Source organism: Bos javanicus, chromosome 14, assembly GCF_032452875.1.
Source record: "Bos javanicus breed banteng chromosome 14, ARS-OSU_banteng_1.0, whole genome shotgun sequence".
Taxonomy (NCBI): domain Eukaryota; kingdom Metazoa; phylum Chordata; class Mammalia; order Artiodactyla; family Bovidae; genus Bos; species Bos javanicus.
Genome location: NC_083881.1, coordinates 37676196 through 37703271, shown reverse-complemented (window position 1 = coordinate 37703271; position 27076 = coordinate 37676196). Strand labels below are relative to the sequence as shown.

General features: G+C 42.3%; 1 protein-coding gene across 5 annotated transcripts in view; it reads left to right on the top strand.

Annotated features, from left to right (window-relative positions):
• JPH1 (junctophilin 1) overlaps positions 1 to 21853 on the top strand; it is a 91350-nt gene extending 69497 nt beyond the window's left edge. The window contains exons 3-6 of one of the 5 annotated variants that reach the window (XM_061439025.1): positions 2320 to 2438; positions 12641 to 13278; positions 19754 to 19849; positions 20297 to 21853. In XM_061439025.1, the coding sequence (XP_061295009.1) occupies positions 2320 to 2438; positions 12641 to 13278; positions 19754 to 19834 (838 nt within the window). In that variant the 3' untranslated portion in view covers positions 19835 to 19849; positions 20297 to 21853. Of the gene's footprint in view, positions 1 to 2319; positions 2439 to 12640; positions 13279 to 19753 lie in introns of those variants that run through there. The other 4 variants (XM_061439027.1, XM_061439026.1, XM_061439024.1 and 1 more) reach the window with 4 other exon arrangements.
• The last annotated feature ends 5223 nt before the right edge of the window (positions 21854 to 27076 follow it).

The window sequence follows — 27076 nt, the reverse complement described above, 5'->3', positions numbered from 1 at the left end:
TCCTGTCCATTTTAGTTCACTGATTCCTAAGATGTCAGTGTTCAATCTTTGCCATCTACTGCTTGACCATGTCCAATTTTCCTTGATTCATGGACCTACCTACCATTCCAGGTTCCTATGCGATATTGCTCTTCACAGCATCAGACTTTCCTTTCACCACCAGACACATCCTCAGCTGAATGTCATTTCCATTTTGGCCCAGCCGATTCATTCTTACTGAAGCTATTAGTAATTGCCCTCCACTCTTCCCCTGTAACATATTGGACACTTTCCAACCTGGAGGCTTATCATCTGGTGTCTAATCTTCTTGCATTTTCCTCCTGTCCGTGGCATTCTCCAGGCAAGAATACTAGAGTAGGTTGTCATTCCCTCCTCCAGTAGACCACATGGTGTCAGAACTCTTCACTATGACCCATCCATCTTGGGTGGCTCTGCACAGCATGGCTCATAGCTTCATTGAGTTACGCAAGCCCCTTCCCCATGACAAGGCTGTGATCCATGAAGGGGTGGGAATATAGTAGAGGACCAAAATTAAGAAAAAAAAATCCCTAAAATAAAAATCTCCATGACACTTAACATTATAGTACAGCAAGCCTCCAAGCTCAGCTAGGTCCTAAGTAGGAGTGAAGGGGGCCCCTGCCTGAGAACACAGGGTGCAAGCAGGGAGTTAGAGAAGGTCATTGGAGAATGGGGCCTCCGGCATTTAGCCCCAGATCCTCAGGTCAAACCCTGTCCTCCCTGGCTAGGACACAATGCCATTTCCCAACATTTCCTCTCCTGCTCTCTCTGAAATAAGTGCTGTCACCTGTTTTAAACTCTTCCTAAGCTTTTACTACTAGTTACCATAGCCCTGCCTAGCACTAATAGAAGAAAATAGGAAGTTTATAAAATTATAAGAAGTAGGTGCACAGGGTCGTCATCTAAATACCAATTGGACAAGATCTTCTCCTTCGGAAGTGGATGACCCAGTCTCAGCCTCCAAGCCCCTCTTCTTGGGCAGGCAGATGTCAGTCTCCGTGAGTCTTGCCATAGGGAGGCCCATTCTCACTCCTGCTTCCTTCCTCTCAGCCCTAGTCCTCTAGAAAGAGCAGAGGTTTCAGTGGGTAAGGAATTGGGCCAGGGAGAAGGTGGTAGACTGAAACAGACCCCTTTCCTCCTCTGCAGCTCCACTTCTCTCCTCCTCTTTTGTTTCACACAAGAAACGTGCTTAAAGAGCAACTAAATGGACTTCTTGGAACCATCCTGGGCACATTCTCCCAGCAGACCCAGAGGGGAGCCCACGGTGTTGGTCTGCTCCCAACTACACATTCAGCAAATCACACTGGTAGCATGACCTGGCCGTGCTGGGAGCATGTCTTCAATACACGACAGAAATCAGCCAGTGCTGGCACTTCCCTGTGGTTAAGAGTCCTCACTTCCAGTGCAGGGGGCTCAAGTTTAATCTCAGGTCTAGGAGCTAAGATCCCACATGGTGTGTAGCATGGCCAAAAAACAAAAAAATATTTCTAAAGCAGTCAGTCGATGCTACAGATCAGAGTTTTACTAAATTTTTTTTGTTCCCCAGAGAGCTTCTTTACTAGCACACCACTGGGCAGATCTTTCTTACTCAAATCCTTATATTGACTCTACCAGAGAAATGAAATATATGGGCTCTATACTAATTTGCATGATCCAGTTCTGTTCTCCATGGTTGGGGGACAGAAAAGAAGAACCGCACCCCCAGCCAAAGTCAATAGGGGATTTGATCCTGTACGTTTTGAACAGTAAGCTTTGCTTTAAGCTGCGCATAACTTCCATGTACATTCGTCAACCTTGCAAGAAAGATCAAGGCAACTCACAGGTGTTCATCCGCCTTTTTTATCATTGACGTCTCACAGCGAAATGAGTGCAGAACTTCCTGTGGCGGGTGTGGGGCCAGGGTCACTTTGAGCATTTCTTCCCCTCCCCGCCTGCCCCATAGACCATTTTTGCAGGTCCTGTATAATTACCAGGGCGCCACCCTTGCTGTGGAGAAGGCAGTGGCACCCCACTCCAGTACTCTTGCCTGGAAAATCCCATGGATGGAGGACCCTGGTGGGCCGCAGTCCATGGGGTCGCTAAGAGTCGGACATGACTGAGTGACTTCCCTTTCACTTTTCACTTTTATGCCTTGGAGAAGGAAATGGCAACCCACTCCAGTGTTCTTGCCTGGAGAATCCCAGGGACAGGGGAGCCTGGTGGGCTGCCGTCTGTGGGGTCGCAGAGAGTCAGACACGACTGAAGCGACTTAGCAGCAGCAGCAGCAGCACACTTGCTGACCAACCCTCTGTGCTTCCGCAGGACCGCCCACGCGAGAGCCAAAGCTGACGCAGCAGACCAGGCCGCGCTGGCCGCCCGCCAGGAGTGTGACATCGCGAGAGCTGTGGCCCGAGAGCTGTCGCCGGACTTCTACCAGCCAGGTGGGACCTGCGATGCTGTTGGTCGGGGGATGGGAGCAGGTAGGACCTGCAATGGGTGGGGGGCAAGTAGGAGCAGGTAGGACCTGCTGAGATAGGAGGGGGTGGGGGGCTAGGAACGTGGCCTCTGGTTTCCTTTCGCCTGCTTTTCTTTATAATCTGAAGATCTGTGCCCCCTGAATTTCAGCAGGACTACAGTAAAATTGGGAGCTTAGAGTAACACATGTCTGAAGTCTTGAGTGTTCGTGCTGGAGTTCTGGCTTGTTCTTCCCGGGTGCGTCTCCCTCGCCTTCTGCTCTCCCACCCAGAGCAGCAAACTTCCAACTGATAGCATAAGCAAGATGAGAATCTAAAAGAAGCATCCAAGAAATGGTGTTATGTGTCAGGGCCCATCACAGGTGCTAAAACAAATGCCTCAAAATCAGGCACCTGTAACAATCACATTAGCAAAGGAAAAACTAGAAGTACTGGGCTCATGTTTTTAATACACCTAAGGAATGTTGGGATGTAAAGAAACGCACCACTTAAAGACAGTTGCCTCTGCACAGACTAAGAGGAGAATGTATGTCATGATAGAAAAATGAAAGGGACAACCACGCACACACAAAATCAGCCCAGGTCATCTGCCTCTCAAACGTTGTACCGTAGCAGTAAGCAGATGTTTACAGCAGGTTTAAATATTTAACTCACTCCTTAGAGCTTTCCTAGTAAACTGTTTCCATCCCTTTCTTTAATACAGGATGTTATAGGATTATGTTTAATATGTGTTATAGGAAAAGGTGGCAATTGCCATTTTATTGATTCTGCATTGTTGTAGAAACAACTTCCTGTTGATTGAAGGGATCAACAGGTTTCCAGGCAAAGAGACTAAAAGAAATGTTCTTAATTTCTAAGTATCGAAATTTATGTTTTCTTGGTGAAGAGTTTTTCCCCATTGGTTTCTGTTAATCAAGCTGGATAACTAGCACCCTGCACAACACGTGTGTCCAATACCTGTTTGGTTCCAGTGAGGGTGATAAAATACTGGAACCCACAGGGCATCCGTGTGACTGCGTGAACAAGGTAAGTCACGGTGTACAGAAGAGCAAGCTTCCATGTAAAAGCTAGAAAATTGACTGTAACATGGCATGGGAGAATGAGAAAGAAAGGACAGGATTTTTCTTTTCTGTTAAGGGTGAAGACAGTAAAAGGCCATTTAGCAAGACTCAGTTTTTATGAGAGCGCTTTGGGACAGGGCTGGGTTCGGGTGCAGAGTGATTGAGTTACTATAGAGTGACTAGTTCTGTATAGCTCAAGGGAGAAAACCAGTGGCAATGGATGTTTCTTTCATATGCGTCCTTTGTGTTGTGTTTTATTTTATTTGTGTCCCATCTCTGGGTCAACTGAAATCTTTTAATGCATACTTGTTTTATTAGGAAAGGGAAATTTTCCATTTTGGGGGTAGGAATAAACGCTTCTCTGGAAGTTCCCACATCCCTGGGCCTAAGGACCTTGGGAACTACTTGTTGTAGGGTGTGAGAGCTGAAGAGGGGGTTCAGCCACCCAGGAGGGACCCTCTTGTCCCTTTGCAGTAGTGATGCTGTTGGGAGCAGCTGGGCAGTCGGGAGGCAAAGCAGCTTCATGACGCAGCCCTAGCCTTGAGCTGCTGTGGAAGCAAACAAACTCACTATTGTCTGCAGATGGTAATTGCTCAGTTCTGTTGTTCACTCCGCTGGGGATGGGGTCCCTGAGATTGCCAGTTGGTGTTAACAGGAGGTAGATGATAGGGGAGGTCATCTCAATTTTTCAGACTAAAAGGTTTTTTAAAGCCTTTTGTGATGGGAAAGCATTTGAGGAGGGGGGAAAATGTGGGAAAATGCCATTCCACCCTTTCGTAGCTAAAACATCATCACACAAGCCAGTTGTCCCTCAGTAATAAATACATCAGAGTAGCATGAGATGACAAGGGGTCTATTTGAGACAGGAGCTAAGGGGGGACGGCAGCGATCCCCTTTGACCCACAGCCAGCACTACCTTCAGCAACTGTATAGAAAGCCTTTTCTGTACTGAGTATTATTGATCTTCTCAAGGGAGCATAACTCATGCTTTCCACTGTGTATTCTTCACAGGGTGATCAAATCAGATAGACATTTCTGAAAGGGCTTTCAAGTACTTTTTCTGAGTCAGACTGCGCGTTTCATTTACATATCCCAGATACAAATGTTTCCTTTGTTGGGAATGAATGTGTCGTGCATAGAAGTCGTTAACCCTTGGAAAAAAGGGTATCTGTCATAGCTAATATTTTGAACTTTTATGATGAGTTACCTCTTTTCAGGAGTCGGCAGTATTTTCAGAAGTTTCCAGTCTTAATTCAATCTTATACTTTTTAGCTCAAATCTGTATTATTCTACAGTTCAATTAAAAATGACGGAAAAGGGACTTCCCTGGTGGTCCAGTGGTTAAGACTCTGTGCTCCCAATGCAGGGGGCCTGGGTTCAATCCTGGTCAAGGAACTAGATCCCACATCCCGCAACTAAGACCAGGCACAGGCAAATAAATGCACAGTAAAAACGGTGGCCATGTGGGATAGCTTAATCATTCAAAGGGCAGGGTTAGAACAGTACAAGGCATTCGAATAGATGTATCTGACCGTGTATGTAGGTAATTGCATTCGTGTGTGTAGTTGAATTCATGTATGTAGATAATTGCATTCACACACAGAAACCTAAATTGCCATGAGTAAGAGTGACGCAGTGAGTCATACCCCCAGAACTTAGAAGTAAGATTGCCCTCTGAGAATTAAATGGACATGAACTTGGGCGAACTCCGGGAGGTGGTTGAGGGACAGGGAGGCCTGGCGTGCTGCTGTCGATGGGGTAGCAAAGAGTCGGACACGACTTAGCAACTGAGTGTTAAAATAAGCCCAAGAGACAGCACAGGAATGTATAAAATGATCATATGTGATAGGTAGTATGTCTGTAGTTCAGCAAGATTTCCTTGTGACCTGATTTAGTGTATTAGAACTTACTAAGACTTGGTCACCCAAAGTAGTATTAAAAAAAAAAAGAGTCACAGAGGCAAAAATAGGCAGTGTCCATTCGAACACTATCCAGAGGAGAGCGAAGCTGCAGCCAGAACCTTGGAGTATTGTAGTTGCACTGGCAGGGACGTTTTGTTATGGGGAAGGACGCAGGGAGAGGTAGCCAGCGTGTATGGCTTTATTGGCAAGATCATCCAAGTGAGGAAATGGATGCAACAGGCGCGCTCAGCCTGATGCCATTGGATACTTGATTCATCTCATGCCTCTGTCTCAATTCCACCATCACCAGTAACCTTCTAATTTTGGTGAAGCTTCTCGTGGAGGTCTGCCAGTGGGGAGAGCGTGCCCTGGTGGCATCAGTGCTGGTCCCGGCCTTTGTGACATTTACCTCGCTCATTGTGAACTGATGAATCGCTCTTCTGGTGTCACATGTCAGTCTTGTGAGCTTCGGCGATGGGAGTCGGCCCTGAGGGGTGGCGCGGCTTCAAAGGGCTGATGAAATGGGCTTTCTGAGCCAGGAAAGCCTAGACAGGACTTGGGATGGTCAACGGAGGAGGTGGTGGGGAGCTGGACATGGCGAACGGTAATTAGGAAACTCTGTGTATGGCTCTTTTCCTCCCACTGCTTCAGTTTCCTTTCCATCAAGATGCCTTATTTTGTTTTTTATTTCAAGTGATGTTTATCAGTTGTGGGGGTGACTGGTCATGGATGGAAAAAGCGAATGTGACTACATTATGTAGACTATACTTATATAGCGTATATTATATATACATAGTATAGGTGACTATATTATGTAGAGCCCTCTTGGGAGGTGACCCAAGCAACAGCCTCACAAGCTTCATCTTCCTGGGTTTAAGCATGTCTATTAGTTGACTTGGGCTGCTACAACAAAATACCATGGACATGGTGGCTTACACAACAGACATTTATTTTTCTTAGTTCTGGAAGCTGTAATTGCAAGATCTGGATGCTAACACGATTGGGTTCAGGTGATTCTTCCCAGCTGGCAGACAGCCTTTCCACAGTCCATGAACCTGGAGGATGAGAACTCTGGTGTCTCTTCCAGTTTTTATAAGAACATTAAGCCCATGAGACTCATGAGAGTTTCCCCTCATGAGCTAAACTATCTCCCCAAGGCCCCACCACCAAGTAACATCACACTGGGGGTTAGGGCCTCAACATCTGAATTTGTGAGGGCAAGGAGACACAAGCGTTCAAGGTACAAGAGCATGTATGTTACACACATGTGCATAGAATGTGTTGATTACTTCAAGTGAAGTCTTTTGGTATAGGTTATTTTGAGACAGTGTCAACTAAGCTCACACTTCTGGTATGAATTAGAAGTCCCAAGAATTGTCTATGCTTTGGAATAGGAAATGGTAACCCATTCCATATTCTTTTGCCTGTGGAATCCCACGGACAGAGGAGCCTAGCAGGCTACGATACATGGGGTCACAAAGAGTCAGACACACTAACACACATTATTAATAAGTACTTTTTGTTAAGAAAAAAAAAAAAGTTTCCTGGAATAGATAACTTCTAAACTCACTTTACAGACCCAAATTTTGGAATAACTTTTTTTCATAGAGAAAGGGAAATGGAATAATCTACTAGTTGATGAGAAATTAGTAATTCATGGGACTTCAGATTATTACCACCTGTGTATCCCACTGTATCCCATTTGACACACATGTGTACTAAGAGCCTGCCACATGCACAACCCTGGCTGAGTGTCCTATGACTTGCAGACCGGAGTGCTACGGTTCTGTTCTCAGAAGTTGCAGGACAGTACTGGATGGGACCCTAAAGTCCTTTGGAAAGTGTCATTCTTTCCACATAGTGATCTGCCATCAGTTGTATAATTTTTTTAAAACCTTTCAATCTGGTCTTCTTTTAGTGACTGACAGTCCCCATCAAAAATACCAAAATTCCATGTAATGACTTCTGATGTTGCTACGAAGCATGTGCACTGCCCTGGGGGGTCTTCGTGGTGCCCCCCACCATTTCACCGAGGCTCACATATGAAGAACTAGCTGAACGCCCCGCTGTTTTCCATCTGCAGTATCTGTTCAGAGGCTTCATGCCAACTGTAACTCATAACCTCTCCGCGTGGGGGCCTGACATGTGCTCAACAACAATGTGTTGTTGTTTTGTGTTGTGTGGCACGTCAGTTAGCAGGTGACCTGACTTCTTCCCAGAAACATCCCTTAAGGACTCAGAAATACTGTCTGTAAAAACAGACCAAAATGCTGACTGCGGCAACTCTCAGCACTTGTCATCATTTCCTCTCTGGCGATATTCTGACCCATCTTTGTAGTGAGCCGCTGCATCTGATCAGCTCTGTGGTGCTGGCATCGCGGCATGGGCACGTTACCACACAGAACAAGCACAGGCACACCATGCGCCCCCCAAGGAAACTGTCCAGGAAAAACTTCTGCCCTCCACAGTATGTTAGATATTTTGTTTTAAAAGCACTTAATCTTACTCTGGAAAATCTAAGTCTACACCCTCATTGAGCTGGCCCGCCCCAGTTGACTATGCCATGTTGGAACCATTTCCAGCTGGATGCAGGTGAGGAAGGCTGGAGTTAGGTTGGCTCTGGTCAGCATACTTCTTGCCATACTGTTCAAATTTATTTTTTTGTGTGTGAAATCAGTCTTTTATTTCAAGGTCTCTCACCCTGGTGTCTTTTTTTCTCGTTTATTTTTAATTTTATATTATAGTTGATTAACAATGTATTAGTTTCAAGTGCACACCTAAGTGATTCAGTTAGACATATACATATGTCTAGTACTCTTGCCTGGAAAATCCCATGGACGCAGGAGCCTGGTAGGCTGCAGTCCATGGGGTCGCTGAGAGTCGGACACGACTGAGCGACTTCACTTTCACTCTTTCATGCATTAGAGAAGGAAATGGCAACCCACTCCAGTGTTCTTGCCTTGAGAATCCCAGGGATGGGGGAGCCTGGTGGGCTGCCGTCTATGGGGTCGCACAGAGTTGGACACGACTGAAGAGACTTAGCAGCAGCAGCGGCATTCTTTTTCAGATTCTTTTTCCATGGAGGTTATTACAGAATATTGAGCAGAGTTCCCTGTGCTCTACAGGAATTCCTTGTTGGTTATCTATTTTAAATATAGCAGTGTGTACATGTCCATCCCAAACTTGCCATGCTTTTAAATGCCAGCTCTGAATACATTAGAGTTACCTGGAACATTTATTAAACCTCAAGATTTCTAGGCTTCAATTAATACTTACTAAATTCTCTGGGAATCGCACCCCACATGCCTCCGCTAGGCAGCTCATGGGGAACACTGCTTTGAAGTACGTTTATTCCCTCATTCAGCCAATTTTTAATGGGTAATAAAGCTGGGAGGTTGTGTGTGTGTGTGTGTGTGTGTGTGTGTTTTTAATCTGAAAGATGGTGCTAGTAAATTCTCTGAGCTCAACAGATTCTGAGTATCATCAGAAGCCCTGTAGATAAAACTGAATATGCCTGAAAACCATGTCTGAGAAGATGGGCACAAGTGAAAAATGCCTTTCTGAAAACATTTAAGATTAGAAGCAATGCACGAGAGGCCTACAGATCTAAAGGAGTTGGCTACACTGGTATTTAAGAGTTAATAAACATAGTAAATATGTTCAGTGGAATCCAGAATATAGCTTTGTAAGGCCATTAATACAGAATCCTCCAGGGGCCAGATCAGTCTCAGCTTGGCCTATTCACAATGGCATAAATTAAGAGGTAGGGGGAGATCTATTTACTCTTTACAAAGAGCATTTGAAACTAGGCTTTCTATTCAGGTATTATAGGTCTTTGTTCTTTTTCCAGATAACTAAAGCATATCACTTTTTTTAAAAAAAATTCTTTTTCTGGGACCCACTATCACTGAATTGACTGAGTTTCCTCTCAAATAAACCACCTCTTGCCGCTGTTAGCATTTCAGCAGTCTCATCCTTTGCTGGCAGCTGTCCCGTTGCTGGGACCTGTCAAAGCAGTTCCCATTTCAGCTTCTCATCTGCTTTCCTCAGTAGACACAGGTAAGACCAGTGGTTACCCAGATAAACCCTAAACTCTTAAGCATCGCAGTTCCAGTCTCACATTTTCAAATTGAAGCACGCGGGCTTTATGACATCTTTATTTCCTGTGGTTCAGTGACTCTCTCCTTCCAACTTTAAGAATGTATAACTAGCCACGTCTGCCAGAATCTATTTTGTTCCTGTTCTTTTTGGTGTGTGTATTTAAGTCAGACATTAGCTTTTCATATGCCTCAATCTTAAGATAGAAAGGTCTGCAAAAATAACTTTTGCACTTACCCCTTGGATTGAAGACATTGAAAGTACTTTGTAGTTTGTGTTTCAGAGTTAGGTGACTTTAAGGGGAAAATCCATTGGCTTTAAGAGTCTTGCCTATTAATTACCTTTGCACGGAACACTTACTACCATGCCTAGGTGGGTATTTCAGTCATGCTCTAAAATTGGATGGAAGTGAAGCACAGGTGAAACCAAAGTCTGATGAAATGTGGCATTGAAAGGTGGGAGGAAATATGCCATCAGCATACTGCGGAGGGGGTGTTGTATAAAAATGAGTCTGCAGTAGATGAGGGACTTCTCTGTGAAAAACCAGGATAAATTCTCTTCATGGGTTTTTGAAAGTCAGGGCGAACCTGTTGAAAAACCTGTCCTTCCAGGGCTGCTGCTAATGCTGCTTTCTCTTGGTGGTAATGGTCTAGTCAGAGCCCCAAGGAAGGAGCTGGAAAGAAAAACGGCACCTTTTGAATAATTGCAGTTGCCTCTTTTTCTTCAGGCTTCCCTGATAGCTCAGCTGGTAGAGAATCCGTCTGCAGTGCAGAAGACCCTGGTTCAATTCCTGGGTCGGGAAGAGTCACCTGGAGAGGGGATAGGATAGCCAAGCAAGATAACTTTCTCTGTGCCAAGAATTCATGCTGCCATATTTAGTGGATTTAAAAGAATATTGCCAATTCTTGTAAAGAGGGTGTTTAACCTTAAGTTTAGAAAGGAAATCTCGATTGTTGGCATATGATCTTGACCTGTTTGGGAAGTTTGACCTCTGAGTGGTGGCTTTATCTTCTGCAGGATGGACTGTGAGATAGAACTCTTATGCTTTTGTCCCTTAGTGCAACCTATAAATGTGGGCCCTTGGGAATTCTCACTTCTGGGCTTAATATATTACATGTTGCATGATATTTTATCTTAAGGATCCACAGGAGCTGTGTGACTTTGGGTTTTTCAGCTACTGCAGCTGTTTCCGTATCAGTAAAATCAGGATAATGCCCACTTGCTAGGATTTTGATAAGGCTTAACACTTTGGAAAACACCTTGTATAATAAATGGCCATCTCACAATAAATAATTAGATTGTCCCAGGAAGAGCAGTGACTAGTTGGTAATTTTTTATTTTTATACAATTTTAAAGGTTATTTCCCATTTACAGTTATTCCAAGATATTAGCTATGTTCTCCTTGTACAGTACATCCTTGAGCCTGTCTTACCACTTATATAGCTTGTATCTCCCACTCCCCCACCCATACACTGCCTGTCCCTCCCTCCCCACTGGTAACCACAAGATTGTTCTCTATACCTGTGAGTCTGCTAGTTTCACATATTCATGATGCTAAGCGAAATAAGTCAGAGAAAGACAAATGCTATCCCTTATATGTCAAATTATTTTATTCCCACATATAAGGGATAACATATGGTATTTGTCTTTCTCTGACTTATTCCACTTAGCATCATGCCCTCCAAGTCCATCCATGTGGCCATAAATGGCAAAATTTCATTAGTCTGTCAGTTTTGGGTGTCTAAACCTCTCCTTTATCCATTCATCTGTTGATGGAAGTAGTATGCATTTTTAACAATCACAGGTAATTGTCTTTCAGCCCCGCCTGGGGTGAGGGCTGGGCATGGAGGCAGGAAGGAAAGTGATAGAGGCAATGCTCTGGGATTGACAAGAGCTAGTCAGTTCCTATAAGCAAGTTGATGGGTGAGTTCTCCTTTGGATACTCCAGAGATGATACAGTCAGCTACCTCCCATTTGCAGAGAAGAGGGCCAGTTGGACTGGGTGACCTTGATTTGATTTCCTTTGATGAGAAATGGTGGCTGGGTGAAGTGGTGGCCAAAGGCTGTACAGGGGAGGCTACTGGGGAAGGGCAGAGTGCCTGGGCCTTGGAGCACATCTGAGGTCTGCAGAGACTTCCTTCTCTGGATGCTGGCCTCCTGAAGCGCTTACAGCTGGTGGGACAGTCTTGTAGTACAAGTTCTCCTTACTCTCCCCCAAACCTGCCCATAAAATAACAATGCACCAGGGTCCCTTTTTAAAAACATGATTCTTTTTTATAAAAATAACATGTGATTGTTAAACAATTCTAAAGTACTCAGAAAAAAAGTCTTGAGACTAGACTGCAGAGCCAAGGACAGCTGGCTTGTCTTAACTCGGATGCCTGCAGAAACGCGGCCGATGCAAAGCCAGACTCTGAAGGGCCTCTGAGTAAGTTATCCTGTGAAGTGTAACCTACACCGCAGTGTTTGTTTCTAACTGGGCGGTTTAAATGCTCCTTTAATGAAGGGTCATTAAAAAATAGGTTATTTGCATGTTCTCCTCCTCCAATGTAGATGATTTTTTAAAACATTCTTTTTAATATATTTAAGTGTTCTAATATATTAAATATTAAGCATACAAGTCAGTTTATTTTTGTATATGAGCATATACTTTGTATTTTAGTTATACCATGTAATTTGAACATGCAGATTAATTATGGTGCTGTCAGCAGTGCTCCATCCATATGAATTCTGCCTCCCTGTTCTGCCAGCAGGAGGAAGGGAAATCAGGACTGTTTCACTTTTATGGCTATCAAAATAGTGTAAATTAATGGTACATATGTGCGTGTGCGTGCTAAGTAGTGTCCGAATCTGTGCGGCCCTGTGGACCATAGCCTGCCAGGCTCCTCTGTCCATGGGATTCTCCAGGCAAGTACATAATCACCTTAATCTTTCTCCCAGGGCATGAAACATCCTTGTGCTTAGTCAAAGCCTTATAAATATATTTTAGAGAAAAAGAGGAAAGGCTAAGTTGATTTAGCAAATATTTATATGTTTGTAGCCATGAGAGGAGTAAGCCTTTATGCCTCATTTTTATCACCTCCCCTTCTGTTGTCCACTTTCTCCCCAGGCCCAGATTACATCAAACAGAGATTTCAGGAAGGTGTAGATGCTAAAGAAAATCCCGAAGACAAGGTCCCGGAAAAGCCCCCCACACCAAAGGAATCGCCTCACTTCTACCGCAAAGGCACCACACCCCCAGAGTCTCCTGAGCCAAGTCCCAGACAAGGCCGCTCTCCCTCCCCAAAGCCCGCAAGGAAGCAGAACCCCAGTTCAGGGGCGAGACTCAACCAGGACAGACGCAGCGCGGCTGAGGAGAAGGTGACAGCCGCCGTCAACAAGCCCTTGACCTCCAAGGCCCCCCCCAAGGAGGTGGGGGCGGTCGTGCCCTCCTCCAAGTACTCTGGCCGCCACCACATCCCCAACCCCAGTAACGGGGAGCTGCACTCTCAGTACCACGGCTACTACGTGAAACTGAACGCCCCCCAGCACCCTCCGGAGGACACAGAGGAGGAGGGGTCGAGCCAGTCTTCCTCGGCACTGGTGCACAAGCCGTCACCCAACAAGTGGAGTCCCCCTAAATCTGTGACAAAACCAGTTGCCAAAGAAAGCAAAGCTGAGCCAAAAGCTAAGAAGTCTGAACTTGCTATACCAAAGAACCCAGCGAGCAGCGATGCGCGCCCTGCTTTGGAAAAAGAAGCCAATTCAGTAAGTTGTACGAGATGTGGTTCCCTGTCCCTCTGCTCCTCTGGGTTCTTCTGGGTGACATCAGGGGAGATTGATGCCTTGATGACAATAAGGAGCCCAGGGCTGTGAAGGGTAGCGTTTATTAGCACCAGTAGCCTAGCCACCAGGGGCTCTCCAGGCAGCATTCGCGACCTTCCTCAGGCTTCCTACAGGTGGGCTCACGTGACCACCCTGTCCCAGCTCCACTTTCACAAGCCTTTACCAGCACGTGGTGGTAAGCTTCATGGGAGCTGTCTTATTAGCTCCAGCTGTGGTAACAAAAAACTATACCTTGAACTGGGTGGTTTAAAAAGGAAATGCCTATTTCTCACAGTTCTGGAGGCTGAGTGGTCCCAAGATCAAGGCACCAGCAGATCTGAGGTCTGGTGAGAACCCACTGCCTGATCCATGGACCACGGGCCACCTTCTCCCTGAGTCCTCACAGGGCTAAGAAAGAGGAAACTAATACCATCAAAGGGCTCCAACCTCATGACCTGATCACCTCCCAAAGGTCCATCCTCCAGGGCTTAGGGCTTCATTGTGTGAATTTGGGGGCAGGGGACACAAACGGGCAGCCTGTAACAACAGCTGACTGCTGGGGCTGGGAAGGAATCATGGGCCTTGGCCCAGAGGCCGGCTGTCGTGCTCTAACCAGGAGAGTTCCACTGCTGTTTGCTACGTTCTTAACTTGCCTTTAGACTCCACCCCCACAACAGTCAGCATCTTTCGACAAAACATCTTTTCTGGCTACTATTGTGAATTATTCTCATAAATGTTTAGTTTGGATTTTATTTAATAGCCAGGCTTTTCAGAACTACTGCTTTCCCGTATAAGAAGTGAAAATTTTCAATTGGTTAAGAAAGTTACTTTGGTTTTCTAATTCCTCAGAGTATAAATCTTCCTAAAATTTCAGTTTTCTCGTAGATGCTGGTTTTATTATGAGTCTTTACCATTTTTATTATTCAACCAGAAAGCTCTCATTGATATTCAGTAAGATTTAAAAGTCTGTTAAATTGTTCACCTGGTCATATGGCTTTGGAAAAGATTGTAATTTAGGGAAAAAGCCACAGTTGACCCAGTATTGACTAGTAATTTCTGAGACATATTTGCATAAAGGCGTAGATTAATATTTTGGCCAATAGGAATATAACCATCAGTTTACTTTTGTCTGTCAGTCTGCTCATAGGGTTAACATTGAAAGTCATTTTTCAACTAACCTTTACGTTTGAAATTTCTTGGGTTTATTTTGCTAATATCTATTAACATGGGTTCCCACCTTCTTTAAATTCTCACCTTTTTAATTATCTAAATATAAATTAATCAAATTAACATGATTAACTTTCCAAGAGTCAAGCTTTTATATAGATACGTGGTTTTCAAAACAGTAACTTTGAGACTCACTGTTTAGTAAGCATTTTTTTAACATTGATATATCAGTATCCTGATACTAAATATGTGATAACTTCTCTTTTGGCTTTCAGCATTTATCCATAGGGTTAGTCAAGCTTCCCATATAAATTGGTATTAGTTTGCTTGATTTACAAGAGGAAAATTCAGACAATACAAGACTATATCATTTATACCTTTTGGGTACCCGTTAGTGGGGTTCAGTTGATTTTCAGAACTCCCTAAGGGAAAGTACATGCCCCAGTGTCCCTTAGGTGAGTTACCTAGTTCTTACCTGTAATAAACTGATTGGTATGTTTGGTGAATTGGCGCCTTCTTGTTTAGAAACAGCATCTGTTTCATGGATATGCAGAACATTCGGAGTCTAGGAGTCAGCCAAGCATCTTGCAGCTCTGCAGGCTGGTCTCTAGGGTTCCCTTGGACACCCCAGGATAGGAGGCGGCCAGCAGCTCTGTACCTCTGTTAGGAGCTGGAAGTCAGGGCTGAATTGGCGCCTGCTTGTGTATGGAGAAGGAAATGGCAGCCCACTCCAGTATTCTTGCTTGGAGCATCCCATGGACGGAGGAGCTTGGTGGGCTACAGTCCACGGGTCTCAAAGAGTCGGACACGACTTCACTTTCACTTTCGCTTTCTGAAGAGTTTTAACAATTTAACAAGAGATTTAACAATTAACCTTCCCTTCCTTGGTAACAGAAAGCGGCCTTTCACACCCCTGATAACTATTTTCTTCACAAGGAGTTAGGATAGTGACAGAATCATCCTAAAGGTAGTCAGTGAATGACCTTTAAAACAAAAGAGCTCTACATAACAATTTTGAAATTAAGACAGTGTTTTAAGTTAGAAGTTTACAAATAACAACTTGGAAACTCATAGAAACATTCACACTAAAGCAGACATTAGAGGGGAAACCAGACTGAGTTCCTCTTTGTGAAACAGTGTGAGAGGTCCACTTTGAGTCAGAATCACCAAACAATTTGCAGAATTGTAGTCAGCCAACTTACTGAGAGTGTAGGCTACTAGCTAAGGGTGTGGCCTCTTATGCCAGACCATAGGTTCAAATCCCAGCTGTGTTACTTACCAGCTCTTTGACTTTTAGGCAAGTTTCTTAACCTGCTCTGTGACTTAGTTTCTTCATCTGTACCTATATCAAACATTGTGAAGATTAATATCAGTGGTTGTGAGTTGATACTTGTAAAGGTCTTAGTTCCTCGCATAGGGTAGGTATTCAGAAAGCACTGACTATTATTAAGTTCACCTCAATACTAGTTGGAGCATAAACAGTTAATAAATATTTTCCAGTAGATTTTGATCCATCCTCAGGATCACCCTGGGTATTGATTCCTAGAAATAGAATCTTCAGGGACACAGGCTAACACTTGGGAGAAGGGCAGCCACAACAAGGGTTACTTAACAACCTTCCTCCAGTCTGTGACTCCTGTGGGCAGTGGTTGCATGTGGACTCATGTCCCAGGAAAGTACATTCTATGTGATGCCAAGATTTTTGTAGGATTTTTGCAATATGGCAACTTGGGTAGAAGGCAATAAGGAGGTATCTTGAGAACCTTATGATCAAAGAGACTAGTGAGGGGTCTTCTAGTTAGGAGACTCAACTCCTGAGAACCCACACTTTTCTCTTAGCAGTTACACTGATCAGCTTCCAAGTTTAAGATTTACCCAACCTTTCTTCTGAATTGTTATAAAACCTAAGGCAGCCATGTCAAATCAGGTCTGAATCATACACACACACACACACACGAGTAAACACATATAATTAACTTTTGCTCTTTTCATGTTTTTGGAAAAGCTTGAAGTTTAGCAAATTGTGCTAACTCTTCAGAAAATTCTTCATAATTTTAAATGAGTGATAGTCTCTGGAAGAAAAAAATTCTTGAGTTAGAATTTCTTTCCATAGTTTGACTTCCTGCACTTTAGTTTCTAACTGCCTGAAAGTTTCTTCTAATCAAGACTTATACTCTGCCCTGCCCCAACAGCTTCTTGTATTACACCTGTCTCAGTCAGTCTTCAAAAGCAAGACTGACTTTTTCTTTTTGCTATTTTAAGCTACAACTGGCCACTGCAGTCATGTTTATGAGACTTCACCTTAAAGCTTTCCACTCTGTACCCAGCCCAGGTGTCTGATGAGCACAGAGGTCATGTGTTGATATCCACCTGTTAAACATAGCGTCCCAGAATTTATTTTTTTTACCTGGCTGTTTGAGCCTTCTATTGCCAGTTTACTCTTATCTCTGAGTCATCTTTAAAAATAGCTTTATAAGTAGATCTATACTGGTAGGATAAATGTATGTGTATATTAGAATATATATGGGAGAAATACTTACTCAGTAAAAATTATGTCTGTATACACAAACCCAAAATACTAACCAATTCAAAAAGTTAGATAAATTCATGGAACCTTTTAAGGACTCATAGAGTGGGAGTGAAAGGTCCAGGAACACCTTTACTGAAGGTACTTTCTCTATCATTCTGCTTTCTCAGGGTCCCCTGTAAGTCACTGGACTTTGCATCATATTGGTTTGACGTTACTTTCCCTTGTCTTCTTTCATTATCACTCACTGTCTTGAGGAATTATGAAATGAAATCCACTAATCCAAAAGAGTTGAAAGAATCCCAGAATTCTCAACACATTCCTAAGAAAATCTAAACACATTCAGTGAGCAAAGTCTGTTCAGTATGTATATTAATAGCATTTCCGTAATCTCCGGCCTGACTAATAACGTTGAAAGATCATCAATTATTTTCTGAGTTCTAAGAGTTTCCCTACATTATTTATGTGTTCTAAGTTAGCCATAATTGAGGAGTTACATAGGTTAGTACTCTCCTATTAATTTAGAACACAACTATTCTAAAAGACGCATTGGTCATTATCTGATGTTTTTCTGATACTATAGGATACCGATGAAAATGCCATTTTAAAGAAGTTGATGGTAAATTATTTTTAAACTAAGGCCTGTGACTTTAATAGAGATGAAGAACATGTAGTTCTGAAGTGAACAAACCAAAGTTGTTTAATCTCAGTTCTAATTTATTCAAACTGGCTGAGTAACCTTGGGCAAGATACTTACCTTTTTGGATTACACTGTGAAGAATTATTTTCCTCCCCTTTACTTGGAGTTTAGGAACTAGGCTTTTTCTTCTAAGAATCCCTCCATAACACCCATTTTTATTCCTCCTCTCTGTCACCCTGATTTTATGAATCACCCTGTTCTTCATTTAATACAGTGAATATATCTGTTCAGCCACCACATGTATAGTACTTGGAAAAGTGGAAGGTGGGTTCTCATTAAAGACTGGTTGTCTGGATGAACTGGACAGCCCTTATGTGTGGGTACACAATGGTGAACAAGGAGGACCCCTGTGGGACTCAGTCTAGGGGAAAAGATGGCAGTTAACAAGAAAGGACAGTAGTGTGAAGTGTTAGGACACAGAAAGAGGAGGCACTCTGACCTCTACCAGGGAGGATGTGGCCTTATCCAGAAAGGAGGCCTCCACGAAGGACACGGGACTAAAGCCCTGGACCCCGTGAGATGAGCACTAACCAATGGCAGTTCCAGCCTCCCTTACTCACTCACCACCCCCAACAAATCACATCATTACAGCATCTGAAGACTGACACAGTCTCACCGTAGGATAATCAACTATAGTACAACTGTTTGCTCGTCCGTAAAATGAGAATAAAACTACCTACCCCACCTCCCTTATAAGGCAAGTTTTAGAGCACTTTTAATGCTATTTAAGAATTAGACACTATTTTAATAGTTAACACCAAGAATGCCTCTTTATAGTAAAGATAGCAAAACACAACCAGATCTAAACAGATGGGTCATACAACGGTTTTGTTTTGTATTTAAAAAAAAGAAAGTAAATTTGGGGCACTTTAGACTGTGTGGTATTTATTATAGTGGTACTTACAAAATACGATTCTGTGATTTGTTAAAATATAACTTGGTTTCTGAAATGCTGTGGCTGTAAGCAGAGAAATTAAAAATTAGATCTTGCACAGTAATTTACGAAAGGGTTCAATTTCCCACTTGTAGTTTTTACCTTAAGGAAAGGATGGTATCCAAAAAGAAGACCAGGAAAAAGAAGAGTCAAAGAACTTCCTCCTGAGTTTTTCCTGAACTTCCCCGGAGCAGCCTCACCATCCTTCAGATTTCACTCTCCTGTTCCCAGCTGCCTTGATGAGGAAATGATTTCTACCTAGTCCAAATTACACCCTACCTAACAAAAATACATCTCTAATTCCCATCAGTTTTAAACCCATTATGGTGAGCTGTGTCTCACCCAGACTGTTGCCTAGTGTTTTAAGGTATTTTAAAATACTGTTTAATCAGTATTAGATTCATTTTTGTATGAAAGTTCAGAGATGACTCCATCTAAATACAGCATAGCTATTTTTAGTTTATACCTTTTAGAACTGTTGTCATTATTCATGCTTTATTTACTGCAACTGTGTTGTTGTTGTTCACACACTAAGCTATGTCCAATTCTTTGCAACCCCTTTGGCTGACAGCATGCCAGGCTTCCTTGTCCTTCACTGTCTATTGGAGTTTGCTCAGACTCATGTCCATTGATTTAGTGCTGCTATCTAACCATCTCATCCTCTCCCAGCCTCTTTTCCTCCTGCCCTCAATCTTTGCCAACATGAGGGCCTTTTCTAATGAGTCAGCTCTTCACATCAGGTGGCCAAAGTATTGAAACTTCAACATCAGTCCTTCCAATGAATATTCAGGGCTGATTTCCTTTAGGATTGACTGGTTTGATCTCCTTGCTGTCCAAGGGACTCTCAAGAGTCTTCTCCAGCACCACAGTTTGAAAGCATCAATTCTTAGGCACTCAGCCTTCTTTATGGTCCAACTCACACCTGTACATGACTACTAGGAAAACCGTAGCTTTGACCATATGGACCTGTAACTGTGTTGTGTCTTTTCAAGTATTTTTGGTAATTGGTTTTGTGAGCTAATTTAACTATTGCTATTAACTTGGGAAGGTGACACTTAGAATTTTCTGTTTTGTTCTGTTTGATTTCCAGGGCCCTAATTCAATCATGATCATCCTCGTCATGCTGTTGAATATCGGGTTGGCCATTCTTTTTGTTCACTTTCTAACTTGATTGGAATTAGGAAAGGTAAGAATAGCCTTAATTTCTATATAAAATCACAATCTGTCACATTCTTTTCCCCTATTCAGATTTACATTTTTTTAAACAACCGTGCATTGTCCTTCAATTTAATTTTGGCTGCGCCTGAATATGATTCAACATAGTTACTTAATGATATCACTGTTTTGACCCTTCGGTGAAGTCATGACAACTAGTGGTGTGAGCCCACGGTCCTCTGCAGTGGTGTCATCAGCCCTTTAAATGGCACACTCCAGGCAGACTCAGACACAGGGAAGGAGGCTTGGAATTAGGATGGGCTCACGAGAGAGAGAAAGATGGAAAATTCAACCGGAGGACCTGTCCAGTCCCCCTGGGAAGGCGTTGTGGCTATGGGGTCCTCTGGGAGCTGAAGCAGGCAACCATGTTGGAGAGCAAAACTTAATAATCATTCTTTCTTAACATCTGCTGAAGCAGCCCCATCCGGCGAAGTTCTTGGCATTGGCTACTCCATCTGTCCTAGCAGAGTGTGACTAAACTGGAGATGTATGGAGCTGCTTTTTTTTTTTTTTTTTTTGATGGAAGTCAACAGCTGCCTTACTATTTTACCATCTGACGTTGCTAGTAGGGAGCTGGGGAAACAAACGACCGCCCTAGGAATGCGGTCGGAGGACTGTGTTGCTGCGGCCATGGTTCCAACATTCACTCCTGTCTCAGTAGAGGAAGTAGGCAGCAGCATCACTCACCAGTCTTATGCCACGACCTGCTGCTTTCTCATCTCCTGGAACGTCCCGGGAGAGAAGGTTTTGTCAGCTTGTGCACGGTTCTGTTCATTTCTGCTGTTTACTTAAATCTGATGTGTAGTCACCTACAGCGTGCGGTCCTGGCCGGAGGAAGCACACGTGTCACATCTCGAGGAAAAGAAAACAACAGAATTCTAGAGAAAATGTGTTTATTTTGATAGCAATACATCATTCATGTCATTTTTAGTCTTCCTAAACCTGTAAAAGGCTGTTTAAAATTTAGCGATTTGAAGGCATTATACCTAAGAAATCACTTAAACATTTTTAAAGCTACTGAGATGAATTTATTTATGCACTTCAGAGGTGCTAAATTTTAAAAGCTGAAAGACAACAGAATTCTAAGAAGTATAGTCAAAATGTTGCATGGGTTGCAGTAATCAGTGTTTAAAGGATTCAGTTTCATTGCTGACGTACTTTACCAACCAAATAAAATCTTGTCAGTGGCTATGTTAATTCCCATGAAAGTTAAGCAAGATGCTATTAATAACTGCTCTTCTCTTTTTTTTTTTCCCCCAACTTACAAATTTTCGTTGAATACATTCAGGTAGAGCATAAAGCTTTGTTCAATCAGTGCTTCTCAATTTTATGCCTTTCGTGTTTTTCAAAGTCATTTTGTAATTTTATTTCACACTTTAAAGGCGTAGACAATTTTCAAGTATCTGTCTTTTGCAGTCCTTTGTTAGTCTGACATAAACTGATTTTTTTTGCTGTTTTATAATTTATTCTTTATTACTCAGAAGCATGCTTATTTAGAGAAACTATGTGGGCTTTATATAATTATTTAAAAAGAAAATCAGGGGAGGAAAGTTATCCATTCAATCTTGGTAAAACATTGAGGAGAGGGAGCTATTCCTAAGTATTTTCACGATCTGCATGGTTTAATCAGATTCTTCTTACCTTATTTGCTACCGTTTCAATACAGAAGAGAGAAGTCATATGTTAGCACAGATGGGAGTGAATGTCACCTGCAGGCTAGTGACCCAGTGGTGTTTTTTGCAGAAGTTCAGTATGTTGAAACTCCTGGGTGTGACCAATATGGAAATAAAGAAGAAAGCAGAAAGAGAGCAAATGAAAATTACAACTTGTATATTTATTTTTTACATTTTCCTTTGACTTTTAAATCTAGGAAGTACGTTTTTACCCAAGAAACGTTTCAGTTCCTGTGTCGGTCTCCATACTCTCACTGCTCCTTCCTAACCCCATAGCTCTTGATGCTGGGAAAACTGATTTTTTTTTAAAAAAACGAAATAAAATATTTAATCTTAAGTGTTTATTTCAAATGTGTAATGCTTTGGAAGTAATGGGTAACAGATAATAAAGGATATGTTTATAAAGTGAGCATGTTGGTTCCATTTATAAATATATGTATGATTTATAAGCTTTTTTAAAACAAAGCTCAAATTGTTGGTATTTTTCTAAAATGTGCACAGCTGTATTTTACATGAAAGGCTCTTTCTAATGGGTTGTTATACTGTACTCTACATTTTGGACAGCACATGAAGTCTGCCAATGTACTTAATAAAACATGACTTTGTTTATTTAAAGTTTCTTGCTGTGAAAAAGAACTCCCTACCTGCGAGTTCCGTTATTTATAATCCTTGAAACCAAAATGTATAATGTACAGTTTTCACAACTGTATCTGCTCTAATAAAAAAAAAAAGTTGGTTATTAATAAAGTTGCAGGTGTGTTTCCTTTAAGAGTAAATTACTGTCTTGAGTTATGTGGAATTTTTTGATGGTGATGGTGTTGAAAGAAAGATCTGCTGAAAAATTAATAATAGAAATGGGGGGGTGGGCGCAGCAAAGTGCTCAAAGAATCCACCTGGCAGAAAGTCACAATGCTGCACCATTTTTTTTTCTATGTTTCTTTCACCTTGGGCCTTTCAAGTAATTTTGCAAAATAAGATTCTTGGCTCTGCTCGTTGCCTCCATTGTGTATGTGCTCAGTCGTGTCCAACTCTTTGCAACCCTATGGACTGTAGCCCGCCAGGCTCCTCTGTCCATGGGATTTCCCAGGCAGGAATACTGGAATGGGTTGCCATTTCCTTCTCCAGGGGATCTTCCCAACTCAGGGATCGAACCCATGTCTCTTGCATCTCCTGCACTGGCAGGCGGATTCTATCAGCTGAGCCACCAGCCAGAGTCATTAACTGTATTAGTGCCTTATCCTAGGTTTTAAGTCCATTCCTGTTTTCAAGGAAAACATCAAGTTGAAGTAAATCTCCTGCACGGGCACTTTGCAGTTAGTTTTTTGTCTGTTGTGGGCCAGAGAAATCGATATGTTACTCTAGCCCCTGCTGCTTAGGTACAAGCAGCATGAATAAATTTATACTTCAACAAACCTGCTGCAAATAGAACTTGCAGCCTATGAGGAATAATAAAAAGGGCTTCTCTAGAACAGCTTCCCAGGAAGCTGCCACAGCACCTTTAAATCCCAAATTGGTCACTCCTGTTGCGAGCTAAGGTATCAAAGATCCCCACAAACATAACACGCAGAGTTATTGGCTCTAGGTATTAACAGATTTATCAACTCAGATGATTCCTCTCCTAGCAAATCCTCCAGGAACAGAACAGAGAACAAACTACTGTGAAGCAGTCAGGAGAAGCACAGGGTGCTAGAACAATTACCGACTCCAGATTCATGTCCAAACCACAGATTTCAGTGGCTGAAGCCAAAAGCTAGGGTGAAGACTGTGTGGTTGGGAAATGTGGAAAATATTCGATTTGCCCTTTTCATGCAATAACTATTTCAAGAGTCGTGAGCAGCTCACTGGGCTTTTGCTCACACGCACAGCCCCTACCCAGCCACCCCAGACTTTGGAAAAACGTGTAGACTCATGTCTTCAATATCACAAGCACTGTGGACGTGCATATCCGCCAGGAGAGTGTAACAATTCATCAGGCTATGTTCGATTATCCCAGGTTTACGAATTATCTGTGTCCAGCATTTCCTTCTTTCCCCAAATACTGGAGAAGTACTTAGGAGTCTCTCATAGGAGTCTGATATATGGGAGTAGGGACTAACATTCTCTCAATAGGGGTCTGATATATGGGAGTAAGAGAAAATATCAAAATGTATAGAATGCAGTGAATACTGATTAACAGTAGTATGAATGAAATTTTGGCTGTGATTGTGATTGATTGTGGATTCTTCACTAATCCGTGCTCCCTGTAAAATGGGCAGAACCATAGCACTGACCTCACAGGGTGGATCTGAGGAGGAAATGAACTTATTTACATTAAGTGCTTAGGATAGAATCTAGTGCAGAGAAACTGCTGTGGCCACGTTAGCTTTTACTAATGGGAGGAACTGGGAAAGAATTTAATTCGTGTGTCTCAAATTTTTAAAATACAGTAAGATCCCACTAAAGGCCTCTTTAAAAGGTTAATCATGCCGTAGGTCAGAGGTTGTTCTTCAGTGGTGATCTGTGAGTCTCCCTGTCTCTGAAAATCAAAGACCATACTTACAGACCTCCTTCTCTACACTGAATGTGATTTTTGGTAGAGAATGTGACATTTGCTTTACAAAGAATTTCCTTATCTCATTAGTCTTTTAAGGTCCCTATGAAAGATTTCCTGCAGGTAGACTTGCCTAAGGTTATGTAGCCAAAAAGTTGTAAATATTTGTAACAGAGTCCCAGGTATGACTATGCTTTTTCATTTCAGTATATTGACTAGCATTATTCCACACTGTCGTACTTTCCAGCCATGAAAAGGCAGACAATATGATGAAATTCAAGGTAACAGTGTGGGTTCCATGAGCCCATTTCCATAAGTTCCTGAGTTCTACTCAGTTTATGTAATTACAGAAGCCTATCACAAGTTCTGAATAATGCACTTAAAATCCTAAATGTTAAATGTATTTAAAAGTTACATATATTTATTTTGAGCCTTAAAAATACTAATTATTATTTATTTATTTATACCATATTCTTGAATTGGGAGAATCAATATTGTGAAAAGACTCCACTACCCAAAGCAGTCTACAGATTGAATGCAATTCCTATCAAATTACCAATGGCATCCTTCATAAGAATTAGAACAAAAAATTTTACCATTTGTATGGAAACACAAAAAACCCCAAATAGCCAAAAGGATCTTGAGAAAGAAAAACTGAACTGGAGGAAATTGGGCACCCCAACTTCAAACGATACTACAAAGCTACAGTAATCAAGAAGTGTAACTGGCACAAAAACAAATATAGATCAATGGTACAGGATGGAAAGCCCAGAGATAAGCCCACGCACCCATGACAAAGGAGGCAAGAATATACAACGGAGAAAAGACAGCCTCTTCAATAAGTGATGCTGGGGAAACTGGAGAGCTACATGTAAAAGGATGAAATTAGAACACTACCTCACAGTATATGCAAAATACACTCAAAATGGATTAAAGACCTAAATGTAAGACTGGACACTATAAAACTCTTAGAGGAAAACATAGGAAAAACACTGACATAAACCACAGCAAGATCTTTTTCAACTCACCTCCTAGGGTGATGAGAATAAAAACATAAGTGGGATCTAATTAAAAGATTTTTCCACAGCAAAGAAAACCATAAACAAGATGAAAAGACAACCTTCAGAATAGGAGAAAATATTTGCAAACAAAGCAATGGACAAAGGATTAATCTCCAAAATATATAAACAGCTCATGCAGGTCAATATCAAAAAAACAACCCACTCAAGAAATAACAGGTAGAAGACCTAAATAGATATCTCTCGAGAGAAGACATACAAATGGCCAAGAGGCACATGAAAAGATGCTCAACATCCCTAATTATTAGAAAATTGCAAATCAAAACTACGAGGTGTCACCTCTTACCAGTCAGAATGACGATCATCAAAAAATGTACAAACAAGTGCTGGAGAGGGTGTGGAGAAAAGGGAACCCTTATGCACTGTTGGTGGGAATGTAAATTGATATAGTCACTGTGGAACAGTATGCTGTGCTATGCTAAGTCACTTGAGTCGTGTCTGACTCTGTGTGACCCCATAGACAGCAGCCCACCAGGCTCCCCTGTCCCTGGGATTCTCCAGGCAAGAACACTGGAGTGGGTTGCCATTTCCTTCTCCAATGCATGAAAGTGAAAAGTGAATGTGAAGTCGCTCAGTCGTGTCCGACTCTCAGCGACCCCATGGACTGCAGCCTTCCAGGCTCCTCCATCCATGGGATTTTTCAGGCAGGAGTACTGGAGTGGGGTGCCATTGCCTTCTCCGGGAAAACAGTATGGGAGTTCCTTAAAAAAACTAAAAATAGAACTACGACATAACCCAGAAATCCCATATATACCCTGAGAAAACCATAATTTAAAAGGACACATAGACCTCAATGTTCATTTGTAGCACTACTTAAAGCAGCCAGGATGTGGGAACAACATAAATGTTCAACAACAGGTGAATTGATAAAGAAGATGTGGGGTGTGTGTGTGTGAGAGAGTGTGTGAGTGTGTGTGCATGTGTGTGCGATGAAATATTACTCAACCATAAAAAGGAATGAAATAATGTCATTTATAGAGATGTGGATAGACCTAGAGTCTGTCATACAAAAGTCAGAAAGAGACAGTAATGCATATATGTGGAATCTAGAAAATGGTGCACCTTTTTCCAGGGCAGGAATAGAGACGCAGATACAGAGAATGGACTTGTGGACACAGATGGGGCAAGGGGAGGATGGGACAAATTGGGAGACTGGGATTGACTACCCTGTGTAAAACATAGCTAGCGCAGGGAGCTCAGTTTAGTGCTGTGTGATGATCCAGAGGGCTGAGGATGGGGGTTAGGAGAGAGATCTTAAGAGGGAGGGGATTCATGTATCTATATAGCTGATTCCCTTCACTGTACAGCAGAAACTAATACAACATTGTAAAGCAACTATACTCCCAACGTTTTAAAAAGTTCTGGAAAATGTACTCAAAATCCTAAATGTTAAATGTATGTAAAAGTTTCATAACTTTTAGTGAGGTATTTACATATTTATTTCTGAATCTTAAAAAATACTGAATAATAAACGTTTAGCTCTTAAATACAAAGTTGCTTGGTATTTTGGAGTAAGAGGTACATTGTAAATGAAGTTTGCGTGGGCGTTTGTTTGAACCTGATCTCTAGGATTAACCCAGAAATTGCAAATAGAAGCCTAATATTTCCTTACTTGTACAGTTTGACTTTCTTCCATTGAAAGTGAAAGTGTTAGTCATTCAGTCATGTCCAACTCTGTGACCCCATGGACCACATTCCACCAAGCTCTTCTGTTCATGGGGTTCTCCAGGCAAGAATACTACTGGAGTAGGTAGCCATTCCCTTCTCCAGGGAATCTTCCTGACCCAGGGATCGAACCCAGGTCTCCTGCATTGCAGGCAGATTCTTTACCATCTGAGCCACCATGGCTTTGAATATTTCTAAGATCTTACCATTTTTTCCCCAAATAATCATGTCTATTTTTTTCCTTCACAAAA